Source organism: Mandrillus leucophaeus, unplaced genomic scaffold (assembly GCF_000951045.1).
Source record: "Mandrillus leucophaeus isolate KB7577 unplaced genomic scaffold, Mleu.le_1.0 Scaffold73, whole genome shotgun sequence".
Taxonomy (NCBI): domain Eukaryota; kingdom Metazoa; phylum Chordata; class Mammalia; order Primates; family Cercopithecidae; genus Mandrillus; species Mandrillus leucophaeus.
In genome coordinates, this window is record NW_012107919.1 from 3,337,279 (window position 1) to 3,362,325 (window position 25,047).

Sequence of the window (25,047 nt, forward strand, 5' to 3'; positions counted from 1 at the left end):
AAAAAAAAAAAAAAAAAGAAAAGAAAAAGAAATGCAAATTGCTTTATATGACAATTATCAAAATTAATAACTAATAACAATTAGAAATCTTGTTAAAGAACTGGTTTGACGTTTCTACAGTGATTAGCCAAACCTGGTAATTTTTAAAATTTAGTAAATCTTTAGAAAACACCTATCTAAAAATGTTCCCTTGTCTCCACAAAATATAGTATTTCACAAAAGAATATTTCATTTATTATTTGAAGGCAGCAGTTAAGTAGGAAACACTGGGCTAGAGCCGAGTGCCATGGCTCATGCCTATAATCCCAGCACTTTGGGAGGCCGAAGCAGGCGGATCACTTGAAGTCAGGAGTTCGAGACCAGCCTGACTAACATCGTGAAATCCCATCTCTACTGAAAACACAAAAATTAGCCGGATGTCGTGGGGCATGCTTGTGGTCCCAGCTACATCCAGTCTGAGTAGGAGAGGCTGAGGCAGAAGAATCTCTAGAACTCAGGAGGTGGAGATGGTAGTGAGCTGAGATCACGCCACTGGACTCCAGCCTCGGCAAAAGAACAAGACTCCATCTCAAAAACAAAAACAAAAAAACACAAACTGGACTATGAGTCAGGAGACCAAATTCTTAGTACTAGATTTCTTACTAGCTTCTAACTTTTTTTCCTGCTGCGAGTACACAGCAGTGAAGAATACATGACTACTATGATAGTTTAGTGTCATTTAGTTTTAAACACAATCTAATAGCCTCAGTTTTCACCTAATTGAAATGAAGTCAATATTCACTTTTACATGGAGTTCACATAAATAGGGATGTGAACAAGTTATTCAAATGTATAATATTGTTACCATCAGTTAAAAAATGTTCCCCAAAGTAGATATAACCAAATGATTCTCAATGTGATATTATACTTTGAATAAGAAAGGCTAGGGAGTAATCACTCTGTGATTCTCTCCCATGTGCACGTTAATAAATTTGCGTGCCTCTTCTCCAATTGAAATAAAAAGCTCGGCGGGGTGCAGTGGCTTACGCCTGTAATCCCAACACTTTGGGAGGCCAAGGTGGGGGAATCATCTGAGGTCAGGAGTTCAAGACCAGACTGGCCAGCATGGTGAAATCCTGTCTCTACTAAAAATATCAAAATTGGTCGGGTGTAGTGGTGGGCACTTGTAATCCCAGCTACTCAGGAGGCTGAGGCACAAGAACCGCTTCAGCTCAGGAGGCAGAGGTTGCAGCAAGCCAAGGTTGTGCCACTGCAATGCAGCCTGGGTACCAGAGCGAGACTTCGTCTCAAAAAAAAAAAAAAAAAGCTAGAAATTTTTAAATTACTAAGTAGCTTCTATGATAAATTATCTGAGTTTAGATTAGCTCTTTTCTATATTTCTGATAACACCAAAACCAACTTAAATTGCCAAGATATATTAACAGATAGAATTATATACATTTCCTACCCTTATAAAAATCAATGTTTCCTCTGATATTGAATAAATGAGGCACGTAAGGGGAATTCTGACAACTGTGCTAAGGAAAAGCTAATTTTAATTACAGACAAAACGTAAAAATTTTGAAATGTTAAAAGAAAAAATTAGAATACAGTAGTTTAAAGGAAATACTTTCGGAGACATTTGGAAATTATTTTATAGAAGATACAAAATAGATAACTTTATAGTTAAGTGGAGAAAAGCAAATGATTAACACTAAAAAAGACAAACTAAATAGACTTACAATGAATAAAAACCAAATTTTTGTTAGGTGAAAAATTTTGTAAGTGAATGATTTTCATAAATTTCCTTCCTATTATACTGAAGACTATGATTGCCATTGAGTTTTGCTAATAAGTCATCAGAAGGAAATACCTTGAATGATTGATCCAAATGAAGATTCAAAAGAAGTCTCTTTCGGTTGTCATTTAGCATGCCATCTATTTTTTTCATATGAGGTAAAAGTAGCTCATCTGAAACATTATAATTTAACAGGATAAACTATCAATAAATACTTAATAAAAATTCCAACTTTTTCTCAAAACATGTATTAAAATACACTAAATTCATTGGCATATGTAAAATATTGATTGCAAAAAACTGGACATGAAGCTTTCTGAACAAAGGTTAACTTGAAAAGTAGGTTTATAATAGCAAGTGAGAAAGAGGCAGCTCAGTATGATGATGGGATGAGCACTATATGAGGATCCAAAGTCCTTAGTTTTAGCTGAACTAGAACTGCTGGATAAACTAGAACTGGCTTTTAACTGAATAAAACTGATATGTGGCAGCTATGTGACCAATGGGCAAGCTGCCTAATTTCTTCAGACCTCATTTACCCTCTGAACAATCTGAACAATCGTAGTATTACAAAATACAAACTGATCTAACAAAACACTGAGTATGACCAAGGGATATTAAGTCACTTTAATTTGAAGCAAAGAAAAAGTAGGGGAAGAAAAATGATCAAAACCCAGTACGAAAAATATGAATCAAAATAGTTATTTTAGAAAAAGAGGGGAGAGTAAAATTATGACAAAGATTCCTATTCAAAGCTTTTGGCTTTCAATGTCAACACTCTGAACTTTAAGTTCCATTAAGAAAAGCACTTTTAGAATATAATTAGTTTTGGTGTAGCATTAAACATTTTAGATTATTAGACTCTTAATTTATCAGCATAGTAATTTATTATATTTTATAACACTAACTGCTTCTAATAACCTTTCTGGAAAAAAAAAAAAAATCCCCAGAATCCAGGTCACAAGTTTCACAGCTAAGTAAAATGATTGTTTATATAGACTTTCTGTTAGTGATTAAATCTGTTCTAATACTGTATTTACATTCTACAAAAACAAGTTTTAAACACTTGTGATTTAAAAATAATAACCTTAAAAATTTTTCTCCCCTTGTATTAGAGAAAAATCAGAAAACACTGATAAGCAATTTTTAAAAATCTTTCAAAATACAACTACACAGAAATGACTACCACAAAGAGAAGCATATTTTATGATGCAAGGGATATAACATTTAATAGCAAAAATGCTGACCTGGGATTAACTGAGTTCTAATCATGGTTCTTCAACCTCTAACTTGTTATCTAACTTTAATCTCTTTTGAACTTTAGTTTACAAAATAAATGTTTTAGACTAGTTAATATCTAAAGTCCCTTCCAGCTCCACATTACTCGAAAATGACTGATATATAGGTTACTGTCTCTGATTACGTGGTAAGAAGAACTGGACCAGAAATTAGAAGACTTTTTATTTTAATCCTTTCTCTGCCACTTTCCAGTTTGTGGGCCCTTAAGCAAGTCACTTAACCTCTCTGAACCTGTTTTAATCCACAAAATGGCTAAGTTGTTTTAAGGTTAAACTAGAATATGTGCCTAAGTATGTGAACATAATAAAACAGTATATAGTCATGCACTGCATAATGACATTTTTGGCAATGACAGACCACATATACAGTGGTGGTTCCATAAGACTATAATGCCATATTCTTCCTGTACCTTTTATTTTCTTCTTTAACAACAACTTTTAAAAAATTTCAATAGCTTTAGGGGTACAGGTGGTTTTGGTTTCATGGATGAGCTGTATAGTGGTGAAGTCTGAGATTTCAGTGCATCCATCACCCAAGTAGTGTACATTGTACCCCATAGGTAGTTTTTCATCCCTTACCCCTTTCTCACCCTCTCCCCGTCTGAGTCTCCAATGTCCATTATACCACACTGCCTTTGTGTACCCATAGCTTAGCTCTCACTTATAAGTGAGAACATGTGATACTTGGTTCTCCATTCCTGAGTTACTTCAGTTAGAATAATGACCTCCAGTTCCACCCAAGTTGCTGCAAAAGACATTATTTCACTCTTTTTTATGGCTGAATAGAATTCACTATATTTTCTTTATCCACTCATCGGCTGATGGTCACTTTCCGTATCTTTACAGTTGTGAACTGTGCTGCAATAAACATACGTGTGCAGGTGTCTCTTTGGTATGACTTATTTTCCTTTATGTAGATACTCAGTAGTGGGACTGCTGGTGAGAATGTAAATTAGTACAACTGCTATGGAAAACAGTATGGAGATTTCTCAAATAACTAAAAGGAATAATATTAATTGGTATAACCTAGTGCATTTACTGGTTTAATACTAATTGATCAGAAAATAATTGTTATGATGTATCTTTTACTAAATATACAAGTATATGATTTTAATCTTTATGCCACTTTTATCTGGTTCATCTTTTCAATTATTGGAAAATAAAATATACTGACATACAGACCTTCCATGTAATACCAAAACTTAGTAAACTATTTATGAAGATGATTAGATTCTAGAGTTGGAAGAAACTGGTTAGTAGCTATACAATTTTCCCACAAGTAGAAAGCAATAAAAGTTCAAATATTCAGAGAATGCATGAAAAGATATGACCATTTTATAGAATTAAGATGCTATGTATTTAACTGACAATTTATAGGTATATATTACACAAGCCACCTATAAACATGTAACTACATATAAACATATAACTAATGGACAAGATTTCTTTTTTTAATTCCAGGAATTACTACCAAGAAAGTACTGCTTAGAAGACTGTACCATTGCTCTTCTCTAAGGCTTGCATTGTGTCAGGGTCCAAGGCAATGCTAACAAGCAATTCCATGTAGCTCTTAAAGGTTTCCTTCATTGCTCTTGTGTTCAAAAAGCGAGTGACAAAGGGAGCGGGAGGATCAAATTCTGGGAGGGAGAAAGGGTTAAATATTAAATTTTCCTTCCTGACAATTTAAAAAACACTTTTCTCTATAACGAGACCCTAGAAGCAGATTGCAGATACAATTTCTTCAAATTCAAGACTTCTCACCTTACCTTTAAAAGGTCTGAGGTTCTCAAAGCTGGTTTGCACATCACAATGACTGCAGAACTTTGTTAACAATAGAACAAAAAGCCAGACTGCTGGACTTCCTAAAACAGAATCTTTGGTAGTGGTGGTGGTCGTGGTAGTGGTGACGAAGCTGAAGTATTATGCTCTTAAAAAGCTTCCTAGGTGATTCTTTTGTGGTGTGTGTGTGTGTGTGTGTGTGTGTGTGTTTTAAGACAGAGTTTTGCTCTTGTTGCCCAGGCTGGAGTACAATGGCGTGATCTTGGCTCACTGCAACCTCCGCCTCCCAGGTTCAAGCAATTCTTCCACCTCAACCTCCGGAGTAGCTGGGATTATAGGTACACAGCACCATGCCTGGCTAATTTTTTTGTATTTTTAGTAGAGACGGGGTTTCACCATGTTGGCCAGGCTGGTCTTAAACTCCTGACCTCAGGTGATCTGCCCGCCTCAGCCTCCCAGTGTTGGGATTACACGCGTGAGCCACCATGCCTGGCCCTTCCTAGGTGATTCTGAAGCCCAACACCAGAAAAAGTAGACTGGGTAAGAAACTATTTGTCTTCCGCTGGATCCCACCACAGACATCTGGTGCCAGGTGGTGCTACTCTAGTCTTGATGGTTTCTCTATGTTTAGTAGTAAAGAAATCGTATGACATCCAATGTATGAGTAATACATAGATTTCCATTTTATTCCTACACATAAATTGCTATAAAATTCTTGCCTAGGATGTATTAAAATTTTTAGAAGTATGCCAAGTGCAGTAGCACATGCCTGTAATGCCAACACTTTGGGAGGCCAAGGTGGGAGGACTGCTTGAGCCCAGGAGTTCAAGACCAGCTAGGGCAACATAGTGGGACATCGTTTCAATTTAAAAAATAATAAATTAGCCACGTGTGGTGGCATGTACCAGTATTCCCAGCTATTCAAGAGGCTGAGGCAAGAGGACTGCTTGAGTCTAGGAGGTTGAGACTGCAGAGAGCTGTGATTGCACCACTGCACTCAAGCCTGGGAAACAGAGTAAAGACCCTGTCTCATAAAGAAAAAGAAAAAAAGAAAAAAATCATTTTAATGTAAACGCAGCCTGTGCACAGAGGAAATTTCATTCAAATCCAATGGGAAGAACTAGGAGATTAACTTGTTGGGTGCGCTGGTGCACACCTGTAGTCCCAGCTACTTGGAAGGCTGAGGTGGGAGGATTGTTTGAGCCCGGGAGTTCAAGACCAGCCTGGTCAATATAGCAAGACTCCATCTAAAAAAAAAAGTTTGTTTCAATTTTGACTTTTTGTATTCAAATATATAATCAAGTCACACCCTTAAATAGCAGGTTTAAAAATATTTTTAATGTGGGTATATAGTGTGCATATGTGTGTGTGTGTGTGTGTGTGTGTGTATATATATATATATTTTTTTTTTTCTTAGAGATGGGGTTTCACTGTGTTGCCCAGGCTGGTCTTGAACTCTCAGTCTCAAGTGATCCTTCTGTCTCAGCCTCTGAAAGTGCTGAGATTAGCTGTAAGCCACCGTGCCTTGCCTATAGTAGGTGTATGTATTTTAAACAGCAGTTCTTAAAGTACAGTCCATGGACCCCAGGGGGGACCCCAAAACCCTTTCAGTGGTCTCTGATACCAAAACTGTATTCATGATAATATTAAGATATTATGAGCTTTCTTCACTGCATTGCCATTTGCAAAACCAATATTGGGTAAAATTGATGGTGCCTTACTTACCACAAATGAAGGCAATGACAACAAACTCTACTAGTAGTAATATACTTTGCATGACTTTGTCATGTCACTACCATGTATTCGGAGGGGGAAAAAGTCAGTTTCACTTAGGAATAGTCCTAGGGGCTGGGCATGGTGGCTCACACCTATAATACCAGCACTTTGGGAGGCCAAAGCGGGAAGATTGCTTGAGGTCAGGAGTTCAAGGCCAGCCCAGGCAATCTAGCGAGATACCATCTCTACAAAAAAATTTTTAAGTTAGCTAGGTGTGGTGGCATGCACCTGTAGTACTAGCTGCTTGGCAGCTTGAGGTAGGAGGATTGTTTGAGCCCAGGAGTTCGAGGCTGCAGTGAGCTAAAAAGGTACCACTCCTCTCCTGTGACAGAATAAGACCCCATCTCTTAATTAACAACCAGAGTAGTCTTAGGGCCAGGTGCGGTGACTCATGCCTGTAATCCCAGCACTCTGGAAGGCTGAAGCAGGACAATGGCTTGAGGCCAGGAGTTTAAGACTAGCCTGGGCAACAGAGTGAGACCCAGTCTCTACAAAAAACTTTAAAATTAGCTGGGTGTGGTGGTGCATACCTGTAGTCCTAGCTACTTGGGGGACTGAGGTGAGAAGATTGCTTGTGCCAGAAGTTTGAGGTTACAGTGAATTATGATTGCACCATGCGCTCCAGCCTGGGTGACAGAGTGAGACCTGTCTCTAAAAATAAAAAATTAAAAAAGAGCCTGGGCAAGGCCAGATGTGGTGGCTCACGCATGTAATCCCAGCATTTTGGGGGGCCGAGGCAGGTGGATCACGAGGTCAAGCGTTCAAGACCAGCCTGGCCAACATAGAGAAACCCTGTCTCTACTAAGAATACAAAGAATTAGCCAGGCGTGATGGCGGGCACCTGTAGTCCCAGCTACTCAGGAGGCTGAGGCAGGAGAATCGCTTGAACCTGGGAGGTGGTGCAGTGAGCCGAGATTGCACCCCTGCACTCCAGCTTGGATGATAGTGTGAGACTCCATCTCAAAGAAACAAACAAAATACAAACACAAACAAAAAGAGCCTAGGCAACATGGAAAAACCTCGTCTCTACTAAAAAATACAAAAAAATAGCCAGCTATGGTGGCACACATGCGCCTGTAGTCCCAGATACCCAGGAGGCTGAGGTGGGAGGATCACCTGAGCCTGGGAGATTGACGTTGCAGTGAGCCGTGATTGCACCACTGCACTCCAGCCTGGGTAAGAGTGAGACCTTGTCTCAAAAAAAGATAACATAAAAAATAATAGTCCTTGATGAAGGAGTAAAAATTACTACTTTTATGAAATTTCTACTCTTGAATAGATGTCTTTTAATATTCTGTGTGATGAAATACCAGGTACACATAAAGCCCTTCTGTGTAAGTATAATGGGTATGACCAGGAGGAGCACCCATACAGTTATGTGAGTTACAAGATGAACTAGCTATTCTTTCCCCCAACAAAACACCATTTTTATTTGAAAGAATGACTGACAGGTACACTATGGCTATCCAGACTTGGGTATTTGGCAGACATTTTCTTAAAAGTAAATTAAGAGAATCTGTTCATTCAAGGAAAACAACTGACAGTATTTGCTGCCAATGATAAAATTTGAGATTTCAAGTGAAAATTAGAATTCTGGACATCTTCTATCCCTACTGTGAGTTTGAGAGCTTCCCAATTAAGACTTCATTAATGAGATCATTCGTAGAATTGATGAGTGCTATTTTTTTATAGTGTAAAATGAAATATCTGACCTTAAAAGCAAGAACCATAAAACTCTTAGAAGAAAATGTAGGAGTAAATCTTTATGTCCTTGGATTTGGCAATGGATTCTATGTGAACAAAAGCTGAGCAACAAAAGAAAAAATAAGTAAATTGGGCTTCATCTAAATTTAAAACTTTTGTGCATCAAAGGACATTATCAAGAAAGTAAAAAAGACAACCTACGAAATGGGAAGAAACATTTTCAAATTATATATCTGATTAACGGTTTAATATCCAAAATATATTTAAAAACTCCTACAACTTAACAACAAAAAGACAAATAACCCAGTTTAAAAATGGGCAATGGATCTGAATAGACATTTCTCCAAAGAAGATACACAAATGGCCAATAAGGACATGGAAAAAATGCTCAACATCATTAGTCACTAGAAAAATTCAAATTGAAACCACAATGAGATACCACTTCACACTTGCTAGGATGACTTTTAAAAAATGCACACACACACAGAAAACAACAAGTGTTAGCAAAAGATGTGGAAAAATTGGAACCATCATGCTTTCCTGGTGGGAATATAAAATGGCGTAACCATGTGGAAAACAGTTTGGTGGTTCCTCTAAAGGCTAAACACAGGATTATATGTGACAACAATAACAATTCTGCTTCAGGTATATGCCTCCAAAATTGAAAATAGGAACTTAGATACTTGTATGCCAATGTTTATTACACCAATTATTCAGTTAGCCAAAAGGAAGAAATAAACCAAATGTCCATCAATAAAACGTGGTATAAACATACAATGGTATATTATTTAGCCATAAAAAGTAATGAAGTTCTAATATATGCTTTTACATGGATGAACCTTGAAAATATTCTGCTAAGTGAAAGAAGCCAGACACAAACGGAAAAATATTATATAATTCCACTTATATGAGACATTTAGAATGGACAAAATCAATATACAAAAAATAGATTAGAGGTTACCAGTAGCTGGAGGAAAAAGAGAGTAAGTAGTTGTTGCTTAATGGTTACAGTTTCTGTTTGGGATGATAAAAGTTTTGGAAATAGAGGTGAGGGTTATACAACAGTTTGAATATAAATAATGCTAATAAATTGTACACTTAAAAATGGTTAAAAAGGCAAATTTATATTTAACCACAGTGTTTTAAAGTGTGAAATAAAATATTGGAAAATCTATATTACCAAGCTAACTAATATTTTCACATGACCAATTAACAATGTTATAAATCCATGCATGGATGAGAGATATGTAAAAGTTAAGACAAACCAATAGATTTTAATGTAATAGCATGAAAACTCAAGAAACTACTACTTGTCAGTATCAGGAGCATCTATAAGTATCTGAGAAGGCAACTGAAATCCTCCTCCTTTTCCTAACTACATACAGAAGGAATATTTCAATTGCTTTCTCAGTTAAGTATGGATATTCTTGATACTTTAGCCAAAATAACATATAATAACGAACTGAATGTAGAAGCAGATATGTACTCATCTCACTAAATACTGTTAATTTTGTTTTAAAAAACACACCTCACATTAATAAGTAATGGGTTCATTTTAAATAAATATTTTAAAACTTTGAATTGGTATTTAGTAAATATCAATAGATTTAGCACACATAAACCAAAGTATCTAGAGTCCTCAGTGTGTTCGAAGACTTCATTGGAGTCCTGAAACAAAGAGTCTGAAAATCACCAGCCTATGAATATATGTTTATTATCAATATTTGACTTCTTAAGAGAACTGAATCCATTCGTTAGCCTGAGAATGTAAAACAAGGAACAAAAAAGGCACTAAAAGTGTTTGCTTAACTATTAGTGACACCTAGTGGTCACTCAAATTACCAAGGGAAGAAAATGTTATCTTGTCATTTGAAGAAACTATAATTGAGAGCAAATTCAGAACCAAATGTTTTGATTCTAAGCAGTAGGCAAGACTGCTAACTGCAAAAATTATGTATAATGCCTTCTATGCATATTCAAGGCATTGAATTTCCTTATTTTCTGATGTATATATTTTTCTTTTTTTTCTTTCTTTTTTTTTTTTTTTTGAGATGGAGTTTCGCTCTAGTTGCCCAAGGCTGGACTGCAATAGCGCAAACTTGGCTCACTGCAACCTCCACCTCCTGGGTTCAAATGATTCTCCTGCCTCAGCCTCGCGAGTAGCTGGGATTACAGGTGCCTGCCACCACACCTGGCTAATTTTTTGTATTTTTAGTAGAGACAAGGTTTCACCGTGTTGGCCAGTCTGGTCTCGAACTCCTGACATCAGGCGATCCACCCTCCTTGGCCTCCCAATGTGCTGGGATTACAGGCATCAGCCACCGCGCCCAGCCTGATGTGTATATTTCTAAACAACCATTTACAAATAGCTTTATTTTTTTATTATTTTTTTTTAAGAGATGGAGTCTCACTATGTTGTCTGTCTAGGTTGGTCTTAAACTCCTGGGATCAAGTAATCCTTTCTCCTGAGCCTCCCAAGTAGCTAGGAGTACAGATGTGCACCACTGCACTTGCCCACAAATAGCATTTAAAAACAGTACATTTAGACTGGGCACAGTGGCTTATACCTATAATCCCAGCACTTTGGGAGGCCAAAGTGGGAGGATTGCTTGAGCCCAGGAATTTGAGATCAGCCTGGGCAACATAGTGAGACCCTGTGTCTACAATGATAAAAATTTAAAAATTAGCTGGGTGTGGTGGTGCCCACCTGTAGTCCCAGCTACTTGGGAGGCTGAGGTGGCAAGATCACTTGAGCCTGGGAGGTTGAGGCTACAGTGAGTCATGACAGAACCACTGTAGTCTAGCCTAGACAATGGAGTAGACCTTGACTCAAAAAATAAAAAAATAAAAAATAAAAACAGTAAATTTAAAGTAGACTTCAGCACTGAAGAATTTTTTAAATTATGATTCTATTTCTAATCAGATAATTTCTAAGATAATCTCTCAAGCAATGATACTTGTAATGTCAGAAACCATCTTGGACATCAACTTCAACCATAGCCCCAACAACTAATTCACCATTCAAATTCTGCCAAGATTACATCCTGAATTTCTCAAAACTGTCCCCTCATCTCCATCCCTGCTGCCACTATTTAGGTGCAGACTCAATTTATGCCTGAATTATGTCCTGTAATTCAAATTCAGTTTCACCATATTGTTTCCCCTTTATAAATCCCTCTAAGGACCCTCATTTGTTTACAAGATCCCAAGCTTCTTAGCTTTATTATGGCATACAAGGTCTTTCATCATCCCTTACTCTTTTCTTATATTCAATTTTATGTTCTAGAAAAACAGGGGCCAGCAACCTTTTTCTGTAAAGGGCTATAGGTAAATATTTTAGGTTTTGTCATATGGTCTCTGTAGAACTACTCAAATCTGCCACTGTAGTGGGAAAGCAACTGTATGGAAATACGCAAATGAATGTATGCAGCTGTGTTCCAATAAAACTACAAAAACAGGCTGAGGGTCTGCAAGCCATTTGGCAACCTCTGTCCTAGACTACTGAACCACTTGAAATTTCTTACATATATCACACACCATGATTTGTGTGCTGGTATAATCTTATATATTACAACTATCTCCATTTTAATTTCTAATATAGTAAATATTAATAGATATACCTACATAAATGCATTTTAGGATCTTCAGTAATTTTTAAGAATGTAAAATGGTTCTAAGGTCAAGAAGTTTGATAACAGATTATTTCAACCTTTCCATTTTATAAAAAAAGAAAAAACTAAGACAGAGGATATCCTACCTTCGTCACAGGTACATGATTAGCTAGTGGCAGATATACAGTAGTAAGCATTTATTAAATAATGTAGTGGTATACGTTATTAAATATATTACTATATTATAATTTGAGTTCCTCTTTCCTAGGCTTAATTATTCTTTTCTTCTAGCATAAACTTAGACTCAAATGTTTAGAACTAGGCGGGACGTAGAGTCTCATGCCCGTAATCCCAGCACTTTGGGAGGTTAAGGCAGAAGGACTGCTTAAGCCCAGGAGTTTGAGACCGTCCTGAGTGACAAAGCAAGAGCCCATCTCTTAAAAAAAACATTAGCTGGGCTTGGTGGTGCACACCTGTAGTCCCAGCTACTTTGGAAGCTGAGGTAGGAGAGTCACTTGAGCCCAGGTGTTCGACGCTGCAGTGAGCTAGGATCATACCATTGCACTTCAGCCTGGGTGACAGAATGAAACCTTGTCTCAAAAAAAAAAAGTTTAGAACTAGGTGATTCTTAGTAATCATCTGATCTAACCTCCATCTTATCCAGAGTTGAGATAACCGGCATTACTAAGGTAAGTTCTGCCTTTTCTATTTACAAGGCTGCATGTGTGGGTCAACTGTGCTTCAGTTGGTATGTTCAGGGAATGTGAACTTACTTTCATAAAAACCTAAACAGAATTTATTAGGTAGATAAGTTCCCTGAAAAATACATACATTTTGGTAATTGTCAGCATCACCGCTCCTCGCCACTCATGTAGATAATCTAAAGTTATCAGGATAGCCATTTCACGGAAAACTCACCCTCATCATCACTACTACTAGTATGGATCTCAGGAGATGAGTCAGATTGGGATGATGAAAATTCTTCTTTCCATTTTTTCCGTTTCTTTGGTGGTGGCTCAGCCTTTACTTTTAGCTGTTTAACTTTGGGTTTCACAGAAGGGGTTTTTGTAGTTGTAGTTTTTGATGCTGGAGGATCAGAAGCTTTACTACTACTACTTGGCTTAGCTTGAACAGTTCTGCAATGTTATAAACAAACTTCATTAACACACTGAAATCTTGTTAAACTAAAATAAAATAGAAAAATACAAAAGAATCACAGGAGAAGATTATCTAATTACCCTCACCAATACCTCCAAAATATACAGTCCAAGTCCTATACCTCTCAATGGTGATTCCCATAAAATTTTCTTAAAATACATTCTTTTCATCAGTAGCATTCAATATTCAGTTACTAAGGGACTTTTAGTTCAGTCCTTATTTCTACTTCCTCATTCCCCTCCTTGATTTATGGACTTATTTCCCAGAGACTATGAGGCTGTACAACAGATGATCAGTGGGCTTAGGAAGGTAATGAATGATATAACCATAATTGCCACATCTAGCTCTGACCCTAAGAAACTCTCACAGTCTCTGGTGGTGTCAGGTTTTGATGTAGAAACCCAAATGTGGCCAGGAGCGGTGGCTCATGCCTGTAATCCTAGCACGTTGGGAGGCCGAGGCGGGTGGATCACCTGAGGTCGGGAGTTCGAGACCAGCCTGGCCAACATAGTGAAACCCCATCTCTACTAAAAATACAAAAATCGGCTGGGAGTGGTGGCATGCGCCTGTAGTCTCAACTACTTGGGAGGCTGAGGCAGGAGAAGCGCTTGAACCTGGGAGGTGGGGGTTGCAGTGAACCAAGATCACGCCACGGCACTTAAGCCTGGGCAACAAGAGCAAAACTCCGTCGAAGGGGAGGGGAGGGGAGGGGCCCAAATGCATCTGTCCTAGAGTCCCTCAAGATTTGCTCTATGCCATCTGGGTACGGTGGTTCACGTCTGTAATTCCAGCACTTTGGGAGGCTGAGGCGGGCAAAGTGCTTGGGCCCAAGAGTTCAAGACCAACCTGAGCAACATGGTAAAATCCCATTCCTACAAAAATTAGCTGGGCACAGTGGTGCGCACCTGTAGTCCCAGCTACTTGGGAGGTTGAGGCAGGAGGATCACCTGAGCCTGGGAGGTCGAGGCTGCAGTGCTGTGATCACACCACTACACTGCAGCCTTAGTGACAGGGTGAGACCCTGTCTCAAATAAAAAAGATTTGCTCTCTGCCAGGTCTGAAGATTTGAGTGGATAAAATTCCATCATAAAAATAAGGTAAGCTGCTTCCAGTAGGTGGGAATGTTAATGAAACTGGACCTACTTGGCACTATATTAAGAATATCTAGGGTCATACCTGCTTTCTCATATAGACCACAGGGTCAAGTCAGTTATCTTCCAGATTCATGCTCCAGACAACCCAGAGTCACATTAATACACAATCATAATTCTACTGTGTACACTTGTCCAGTAATGTAGAGTTCTCATAGTTTTTTTCTCAAAAATTATTTTAAATTTAATTTATTTGTTATTTACATTTTACAGATGAAAAAGGGAGCATCAGGGAAGTTGTCTTCTTTAGGTCACATAAAGCTGGACTCAAACTTTTTGCCTCTACAATTTTTTTTCACAATACTAGGGTGACACCAAAAGGACTCAGGGAAAAGAAAAGGGCACCCACCCACCACAGAAAGCCATGAGCTTTGCAGTGCCCATCTCATGCCTTCAAAAGAATCACTTATTTCATCAGGCTCTGAAATTTTTTGACTTGTGTATAATAAAAAAAAAATCTCTTTAATTGATATGTTCCTTTGTACATTGGTATCATTAATAATACACCAATATATATGCACAAATATATCACCTAAGAAAACACATACCTGATAGCTTGTGAAGGTTTATTTCTTGGCTTTTTAGAACACACTCTGACATATTCCTTCTTGTTTGCATTTTCAATGAACTTCACATATATTCTTTTGTATTTACTCTTTGCATCTCCAAAATATCCAAGATACTGAGGAAAGAAATACTTTGAGTTACATAATTGTTCAATCTACATATAAATGCTACTTTGTTGGTTTGATTGACTATCACATAGCCAACCTTCAAGTTTTTAAAATGCAGCTCTGGCCGGGCTAATTTTACCCTCTAAAAAACTGATCCCAGGCTCATTATTGATTTCATATGTACAAGCCCATATGTACAAGCAATCTCATTAGGCATATTCTTACTTCCAGTTACATAAGTATGACAGAATAACTTCCATCAGTCTTCTGGTATATCAGGATATTTGACTAGTAGAATAATCAATATAAAGGAGCCTCTGAGTTCATCTGAACTCTTCATAGGCTAACATTAATCCCTTTCCTTTATTAAAAAAAAAAAGTTAAATAGTACAAGGTCATTTAATTTTAAATAGCTGATATTTAACAAATGACTTTATTTTTATATTAGATTATCAAAGAGCATCAATATTCTAGTTCAAATTATATGCTATTTTATATCAAAAATATTCAATATAAAATACTTCTAAATTTAAATCATTCTGTTTTTTTCAGGACCATTGTCAAAATAAGGCTAATATAAACATGCATTTTACTTACACTATTTGTAGCAGCAAATTCTCTTTGACCATCTCGAATTTCAGGAACAAATTTCTGTAATAAAGCTTTTTGTACTTTCCAAATAGCTGGAGGTTCTTTTCCTGTTTTTAAAGCCTCCTGTAATAACCAGAATTAATGATACTTTATAAAACACAGCAACATATTTTAGATCTTAGAATGTCAGAGATGAAAAGAATCTGAAAGGCCTACCCTAGCTCAACTTTTTATCTTACCTCTCTATCTGATATTCTGCAATAATTCTTATAAGCTGATTAGGTTATTCAGTCTCTGCTTAAATTATTCCAGAAATAGGGAGTTCATTAACACACAAAGTAGCCCATTACCCATTTGTGCAGCTTAAACTACTGGAAAGTTTTCTTCTAATGACACTGTCCTATGTTACATATGCAATTTTATAACCATGTATATATACATATCTTAAAAGACCCTAAACAAACACGTTAAAATATTAAAAGTAGTTAATTGTGAATAATGAGAATATAGAATGTTATATTCTTCACTGCACCTTTTTTCTTTTTTCTTTTTTTTTTTTTGAGACAGAGTCTCTCTCTGTCGCCCAGGCCAGAGTCTCGCTGTGCTGCCCAGTGGCGTGATCTCAGCTCACTGCAAGCTCCGCCTCCCGGGTTCACGCCATTCTCCTGCCTCAGCCTCCCGAGTAGCTGGGACTACAGATGCCCGCACCACACTTGGCTAATTTTTTGTATTTTTAGTAGAGACAGGGTTTCACTGTGTTAGCCAGGATGGTCTCGATCTCCTGACCTCATGATCCGCCCGCCTTGGCCTCCCAAAGTGTTAGGATTACAGGAGTGAGCCACCGTGCCCAGCCTTCACTGCACTTTTTAATGTCATTCCAATGTTTTTTAAAAAGGCAAAAGTGGCTGGATGCAGTGGCTCATACCTGTAATCCCAGCACTTTGGGAGGCCAAGATGGGAGGACTGTTTGAGGCCAAAAGTTTGAGACCAGCCTGGTCAACATAGCAAGATCCCATCTCTATTTAAAAAAATACATAAAAAGGCAAAAGCAAAGCAAGCAAACAGAAACCCCAAAATATGTTATTTTAAACACAGCTACAACTTTCTTACATAAAATTATTACATTCTTTTCATGGTTATACAACTTGAAATTATGAAATTAAATTTAATTCTACTTTTATGTGATAGTCTTCTGTTATTTTTGTTTAAACTTTTAAATTATATAAATAACGATTTTCTCCAAACTACTAATAATGAGTTGGGAACCTTGAAAAAAGTCAACATTTTTAAACTACTGTAATTACTAATACTGAAATGCAACTGACTACATTTGTACAGATATACATACAACTAAGTTAAAGTTAAAATTATCTTCAATGATATGTGACATCTACTCTTTAATATTTTGATTTTATCAAACACTTATAACAGGATAAAACCTTCTATAATTCAAAGTAGATGCATGCTATTAAAGTCATAATGAAGGCTATCACAGGCACACCGGCTAAACTATGACCTTTACACTGGTGAACACTGACATCACCTTAAAAGTCTCTATGTCTTCTATCTTTACCACAAATTCGTCACGCTCTCTGTATTGGCCTTCTCCTCCGCTTTCTGTGTTCTCCTCATCTGTACAACCTTCTATGGCAACAGTGTCCTGTCCTTTTGCAAACTGGTCTGAAGGAAGACCATCAAGTTCAATGGGCTTTGAGGATTCCAAAGAGCTTATATTTTCCAGAATATTTACTGCATATGAAGTAGAGTGGAGAGGTTCTTGCTTAACTGCACCCACAGTGGTGGAGGAAGTAGTAGCCGTACCAGTAGTATTGGCAGTTGGGCTAGTAGTTGCCACCTGTAAGGCTTCTGAAACGAAACCAAGCAAATGGAAATCAGTATTACAAATATTTAAACACTTACTTGTTTTGTGTAAAACTTAAACAGCTTAAAAAGAAAGACTTGATTATTTTGTAATAAAATTGGTTGAAACAAAACCACAGGAAGAAATTAGACAACAGATGTTAATTTCCAAGAATCAAAGATGTGAGAATTGAGTCTGAATGACAAGTAGACTGCAAACCTGCAACTATCTACCTACCCTCCCGCTGCCAATTCCATGTAAGTAGAGCAAAACTATTTTTAAAAGAGGCTGGGTGTAGTGACTCACATCTGTAGTCCCAGCCCTATTAAAAAAAACAAAAAAATTAGCCGAGCATAGTGTTGTGTGCCTGTAGTCTCAGCTAATCAGGAGGATGGGATGCAAAAATTGCTTGGGCCCAGGAGTTTGAGGGTTACAGTGAGCTATGATGGTGCCACTGCACTCCAGTGTGGGTGACAGAACAAGACCCTACCTTAAAAAATAATAAAAATAAAGACATGAAAGTGATAAAAGATAAGGAAGGGTCGGCCAGCCAAAACTGTGACTCTTCATAGAAGATGAAAAACCAAATACATGTGGGGAAAAAAACCCAAAACATTCTGAAACAGCACTAGAGGCTATCAAAATTAAAATGATTATAAAGTAGTACTATGAAAAACTGTATGCCAACAAATTAAATAAGTTAGATGAAATGAACAAATTCCTAGAAAGACACAAACTACTAACAAAGATTGGGGCCGGGCGCGGTGGCTCATGCCTGTAATCCCACCATTTTAGAGGCCAAAGCGGGCGGATCACGAGGTCAGGAGTTGGAGACCAGCCTGACCAACGTGGTGAAACCCTGTCTCTAATAAAAATACAAAAATTAGCCAGCCATGGTGGTGTGTGCCTGTAATCCCAGCAACTCAGGAGGGTGAGGCAGGAGAATTGCTTGAACCCGGGAGGCGGAGGTTGCAGTGAGCCAAGATTGTGCCACTGCACTCCAGCCTGGGCAACAGAGACTCTGTCTCAAGAAAAAAAAAAAAAAAAAAAGACTCGGGAAGAAATAGAAAATCTGAACACCCCAATAGAAAGTAAAGAAAATAAAAGTAATTTCAAAACATCCCACAAAGAAAAGCGCAGGCCCATATGGCTTCACTGGATGATTCTATCAATAATTAAAGAAGATATCAATCTTTTATAAACTCTAAACAATAGGAGGAAACACTTCCCAACTCATTCTGTGAAGCTAGTATTATGCCAATACCAAAACCTGACAAAAACAGCATGAGAAAACTATAGACTAATATCCCTTAGTATATAAATACAAAAACCCACAATGAAATACTAGCAAATCCACCAACATACAAAAAGAATCATACAATGTGACCACATGGGATTTATCTTAGGAATGCAAAGTTAGTTTAACACCTGAAAATCAATGTAATACACTATGTTAATAGAAAACAGCATAGGAGCACAGGATCATCTCAGTAGGTGAAGAAAAAGCATCTGACAAAATGTAATGCCCTTTTATGATAAAAACATTCAACTACCTGGGAACTTCCTCAACTTTACAGAGGACATTTAGAAAAAAATCAGTAACTAACATCATACTTAGTGGTTAAAACTGTAAACTTTCTCCCTAAGAAAGATATCTGAAGAAGCAAAGCTATATTTGCAGATTACATGATCCTGTATATAGAAAATCCCAAGGCCTGGGGGCAGTGGCTCACTCCTGTAATCCCAGCACTTTGGGAGGCCGTGGTGGGCGGATCACCTGAGGTCAGGAGTTCGAGACCAGCCTGGCCAACATGGTGAAATCCTGTCTCTACTAAGAATACAAAACAATTAGCCAGGCATGGTGGCACACACCTGCAATCCCAGCAACTTGAGAAGCTGAGGCAAGAGAACTGCTTGAACCTGGGAGGCAGAGGTTGCAGTGAGCCAAGATCTCACCACTACACTCCATCCTGGGCAACAAGAGCGAGACTTCCATCTCAAAAAAGAAAAAAAAAAAATCCCAAGGAATATACTGAAAAACTATCAGAACTAAAAAATGAGTTCAGCAAGATTGTAGGGTATAATACCAATATATAAAAATCAAATGTATTTCTATACATTTGCAGTAAACAACCCAAAAATAAAATTAAGAACACAATTCCATTTATAATAGCATCAAAAGTAACATTTAGGAATAAATTTAACAAAAGAACTGCAAAACTTACATTGTAAAAACTATAAAAACACTGTTCAAAGAAATTATAGAAGATCTACATAACTGGAAAAACATCCCATGTTCATGGATGAGAAGACGCAACACTGTTAAGACGGCAATGTTCCCCAAACCGATCTATGGAATCAACCCACTTCCTATAAAAATCTGAGCTTCATTTTTTACAAAAATTGACAAATTGTTCCTAAATTCGTATGGAAATGAAAGGGACCCAGAATAGCCAAAACGATCTTGAAAAAACAAAGTTAGAAGACTGACATTTCTCAATTTCAAAACTTACTATAAAGCTATAGAAATACAGACTGTGAAACTGACACGGACATACATAGGTACAGATCAATGGAATAGAATGAAAGTTCAGAAATAAACTCCTATACTTATGAGCAAATGATTTTCAAAAAAGGTGCCAGAACCATTCAATAGAGAAAGAATAGTTAACCATCCCACTATGATGGTTATAATTAAAAATACAGACATTAACAAATGTTACCAAGAAAGTGGAATGAATGGAGTCCTTATACATCACTGATGAAAATGTAAAATGGTACAACCACATTGGAAAATAGTTTGGCCATTCCTCTATTAAGCATGCAGATATATGATTGAGGAATTCCACTTCTGGATGTGTACCCTAGAGATAATAAACATCCATACAAACCTTTGTACATTAATGTTTATAGATTTATTCATAAGAGCCAAAAACTCTATCAATGGATAACTGGATATACAAAATGTGATATATCCATATTAGGGAATAAAAAGGAATTAGATACTGAAACATGCTACAACATAGATAAACCCTGAAAACATTATGCTAAATGAAAGAAGCCAGTTACAGAAGGTCACATATTATAGGATTCCCTTTACACAAAACATCCCAAATAGGCAAATCTACAGAGAGAGAAAGATTTGTGGTTGCCTATAGCTGGGTGTGGGTATGGGAATGGACTCCTTAATGGATACAGGGTTTCTTTTTGAAAGATGGAAATGCTGCACAAGTCTATGAACCACTGAATTGTATACTTTAAATGGGTGGATGTTATTGTGTATGAATTATAATTCAATAAAACTTAAAAAATACTTCAAATACCAAAGCTGATAGAGGAACTCTGGGCTGAGGAACAAATATAAAGAACATGTAGCATTCCAGTGTTAAGTCTGAATAATACTAATGAACTAAAATAATCACATATACAACAATAAGTAAATAAAAATGGGAAGGCCAGGCCAGGCACAGTGGCTCATGCCTGTAATCCCAGTACTTTGGGAGGCTGAGGCAGGCAGATCACTTGAGGTCAGGCATTCAAGACCAGCCTGGCCAGCATGGTAAAACACCATGTCTACTAAAATACAAAAATTAGCCAGGCATAATGGCAGGTGCCTGTAATCTCAGCTACTCTGGGAGGCTGAGGCAGGAGAATCGCTTGAACCTGGGAGGCGGAGGTTGCAGTGAGCCGAGATTGCACAACTGCACTCCAGTCTGGGTGACAGGGCAAGACTCCCTCTCAAAAAAAGAAAAAAAAAGGGAAGGCCAGTGATTCCTTTAACTGTACTGAGCTATAGGCAGAAGGGGTGTTTGACCACAGGGTAAAATGCAAAAGCTGTACTCTAAAGAAAGTGAATTCTACTTGCCTAGAATGGTGGAGGAGCTGAGAGAAAACCAAAGCAGGGCCTGAGGCAAAGCCAGACTTCCAATACAGAAAAAATGGAAATGCAGACTGGCAGGGGAAATCCATGAACTAAAGTGCTTGACAAACAGAGTAAAGACCTCCTTATTGCTACCAGCCAGCCTACCTGTTCCTGTCCCAAATTAAAGCTATCCTCATACATTTACACATTTCCCACTCAAGGGAAAAGGCCTGTTGAGGAAATACAGATGAATATTCTAATCATGTTAGGAGCCCATATTATTTTATCCTAACATATTTCTATAATGCTATAGTTACACTGTCATACTTTTCTGTCACAAAAATATGTGTGTAAATGGAAACTGATTTGTAACTGAAGGCTCAAAATATTACACATTTCTAACATTATACAATTGTATAGTTGATCCATATTAATATCTTTTCACATTTTAGACAAGTATTAAATGTAAAAATCATGCTTCTGTTGGACATGGCACTTAAAATTATTCATACATGGATCCATGGATAGTACTTATTGAGATAGATTTTACAACCAATTTTATTTGTCCTTCACTTTTATTGATATAAGAACTGAGAAACCATGTTCATATAAATAATGGACAAATTAAGGAATAAAAGTGACTTTGTTATAGCAAGGTCACTGACTTCTGCAAATACTTTCTAAGTTATATGGCAAAACAAATCACATAGCTATCTGTGAACAAAAACAGAGATGCTGCAGCAGACTCTGAGAAAAGGAAATACTAAAGGTATTTTAGTATTTAGTTTGCTTTAATCAGATGCAAAATAATCCCAAGGAGAAGCTATGAGGTATAAGAATGAATGAAGGGTAAACTGGGAAATGTATAAGTAAATGTAAACAAATGACTATTTAAAAGACTATTAATGATGATAGAATTAAATATATGTAACAATAACATTTATGTCAGGAGGGGATTACATAGAGTTCCACTGTTCAAAAATCTGTATTATTCAGAAAAAGGAAGATACTGACAGATTTGGAGAAGCTAAAAGTGCATGTTGTAATTTCTATTGTAACCAGGAAAAAAACAGAAATATTTCACCAAAATAATCAGGGGGTGGGCAGCTAGATAAAGGTATGAATAAAGCAAGACTGACCACATAATGATTATTGAAATGGATGATGCCCCCAGAATTGGGTTTCATTATGCCAATCTCTGTGCTTTTGTATATGTTTGAAAATTTCTATGAAAAAAGCAAAAAAAATTTTTTTTAAAAAGAATGTATAACTTCTAGTAGAGGGAAAGTTCATCAATACTTTATTTATATGCCCTTTATAGGAAGTTTTAAAACAAACCAAACAATAGTCTTTTCTTTTTTTAAGAGATAGCATCTATCTCTGTCACCCAGGCTGGAGTGCAGTGGTGTGATTCCAGCTCACTGCAACCTCAAACTTCTGGGCTAATACGATACTCCTGCCTCAGGCTCCCCATTAGCTAGGAAGACAGGCACATGCCAACATGCCCAGCTGTTTTTTTGTTTTTTGTAGAGATAGCATCTCACTATGTTTCCCAAGCTAAAAAATACAGTCTTTAGAGATGCATACATACATGGTAAAATTATATTAAGAAAAGTAAGGAAGTGATTACCATCCAAGTCAGTTAGTGATTTGCTCTAGAGGTTAACAGTGGGTTTAATACTCAATTAATTTTGATACTTTCTTGCTTTCCAATGAATGACATTTAACACTATAAATCTGCTTCTTCACACCAAACTCTAGCCACATCCTATTAGTTTCAGTATATAATGCTCCACTGTCCATTCCAATTAGTTTGTCATTCCAGTTTTGGTTTCCTTTTTAAGCCAAGAGTTATTTAGAAGGGTGAGTTTTTCTTTGTTCCTTTCTTTTTTCTTTCTAGAAATGGCTGCACTGTACCCAGGGAATATAGCTTGAATAATGTCTGCATTTTCAAATCTGTGGAAGTTTTGTTTTGTATTTTTCTTTATGCATGTTTAATTTTCATATATGGGTTGTATTTCACAAGAAAAAATATCCCAAAAGAAAACATAGATATGGAAACTATACTAAAAAATGCTAATAACAAAATTAGTATGACAAAATTAAAAACAGAAATCATTAAGTGGGAAAAAGAAAGATTATGATAAAAGGAAATTTAACTGTAGTAAAATTTTATGCACTGAATTACATGGGTTCAAAATATCAAGTAAACAGTATTAGAAAAATAATATAACATAATGGGAAACTTTAACACACCTTTCTCAGGAATCAACAGATCAAGCAATCTAAAAACAAATAAGGGTAGAGAGGAGTTTTAAAACTTTTTATTACTATGAAATTTTAGACTACACAAAAGTAGAGAATACAAACCCTACTACAATCCAGCTGTAACAAGCACAAACATTTTGGTTCATATGTAAACATTTTCTTAAATAACCTAATATCATTTATTAAATAAAAAAGATATAAAGGATTTGAACACTATTAATAAAATCTATTAATACTTAGTATTTATAAAAATTGGACTATCTATAAAAATGGACCATTGACCAAGCTACTAACAACATTTCCATAAATTTCAAAATGTGAACATATTCCCTGAACACAATACAAAAGAGTCAAATTAATAATTAAAACAAAAACTACTAGAAAACAGACAAAGAACCCCTGACCATTCTTCATAACTCCTGGGCTAAAAATGAAATCAAAACTGAAATAATAAACCAGTTTGAAAAGAAAGTGAGACCATTATAAACTGAAACCATTAGATATGGTCAAAGTATGGTGCAAAGAAGAAAACTTACAGCTTAAATGCCATTAGACAGAAAATACAAAAATAAACTAAGGATTAAACTCAAGAAGCTAGAAAGAGATTATCAAATTATACCCAAGGAATACAGGGCAAAAGAATTAAGATAAAAACAGACCTTTAGAAAAAGAGTAAAAAATAACAGGAGCAAAAAAATAAAAATAATTTGGCTCTTTAAAAAAAACCATTTATTAGGCAAAACCTTTCACTGACAAGGAAAAAATGCAAATAATTATTTAGAGGAAGAAAGAGGGTATAATAACTACAGAGGCAGAAGAGACTAAAACTTAGGGATTACTATGGATAACTTTACAACCACAGAGTTTACAATCTAAATGAATGATTTTTCCTAGAAAATGTAACTTTCTTAAATTGACCTAGACAGACCAAGCAACCTCAAGAAAAACTGGAAAGATGGTTAATTAGATCTATTCTTAGAAAGTTTTATCAAATCCCTATTATGTATGATAAACTTTCAAAGCTTAGATGAACAGAAAAATTTTCCCAGTTTAATTTGTAAGAGCAACATAATCCTGAATACAAAAGTGAGTCAGATTAAGACAGAAAATACTATAAGCTAATCTCACTTATGAATCTAAGTGTAAAACTCTCAAATAAAATACTAGCAAGTTAAATCTTTCAACAGATTAAAATCATCTGTCATGACCAAGCAGGGATCATGATAGTCCCTAAGCAAAACTATACAACTCCAAAGCAATGAAACTTCACAAAAAAACCCTCTTTCTGGCATGAGGAATGGGTAAAGAAGCCTTGTGCAAGGCTAACAGTAAGGGGAAAATCTATTTCTTTTTTCTCTTTTTCACTCCCAACTCTGTCCAGAGAGGGGCCCAAGTCAAAGAGCTGAAATGCAGTAATAAGGAACCAGAAATCTAAAACCCTAACAGAAATCTTGTCTTTTTGGCAAAAGGAAGCTAGAAACAAGGCCCCTAAGGCATTAAGAGAATAGGAAGAATCCCTGTTCCTTCATTTCTCTCA

The 25,047-nt window shown here is 36.6% G+C and overlaps 1 protein-coding gene across 1 annotated transcript in view; it reads right to left on the reverse strand.

The window, feature by feature from the left end:
- QSER1 (glutamine and serine rich 1) overlaps positions 1-25,047 on the reverse strand; it is a 59,607-nt gene that overhangs the window by 12,316 nt on the left and 22,244 nt on the right. Inside the window, exons 4-9 of the mRNA XM_011965572.1 lie at positions 17,063-17,385; positions 15,526-15,642; positions 14,803-14,936; positions 12,864-13,081; positions 4,575-4,712; positions 1,853-1,950 (exon numbers count right to left, since the gene is read on the reverse strand). Of these exons, the coding sequence (XP_011820962.1) occupies positions 1,853-1,950; positions 4,575-4,712; positions 12,864-13,081; positions 14,803-14,936; positions 15,526-15,642; positions 17,063-17,385 (1,028 nt within the window). The remainder of the gene's footprint in view (positions 1-1,852; positions 1,951-4,574; positions 4,713-12,863; positions 13,082-14,802; positions 14,937-15,525; positions 15,643-17,062; positions 17,386-25,047) is intronic.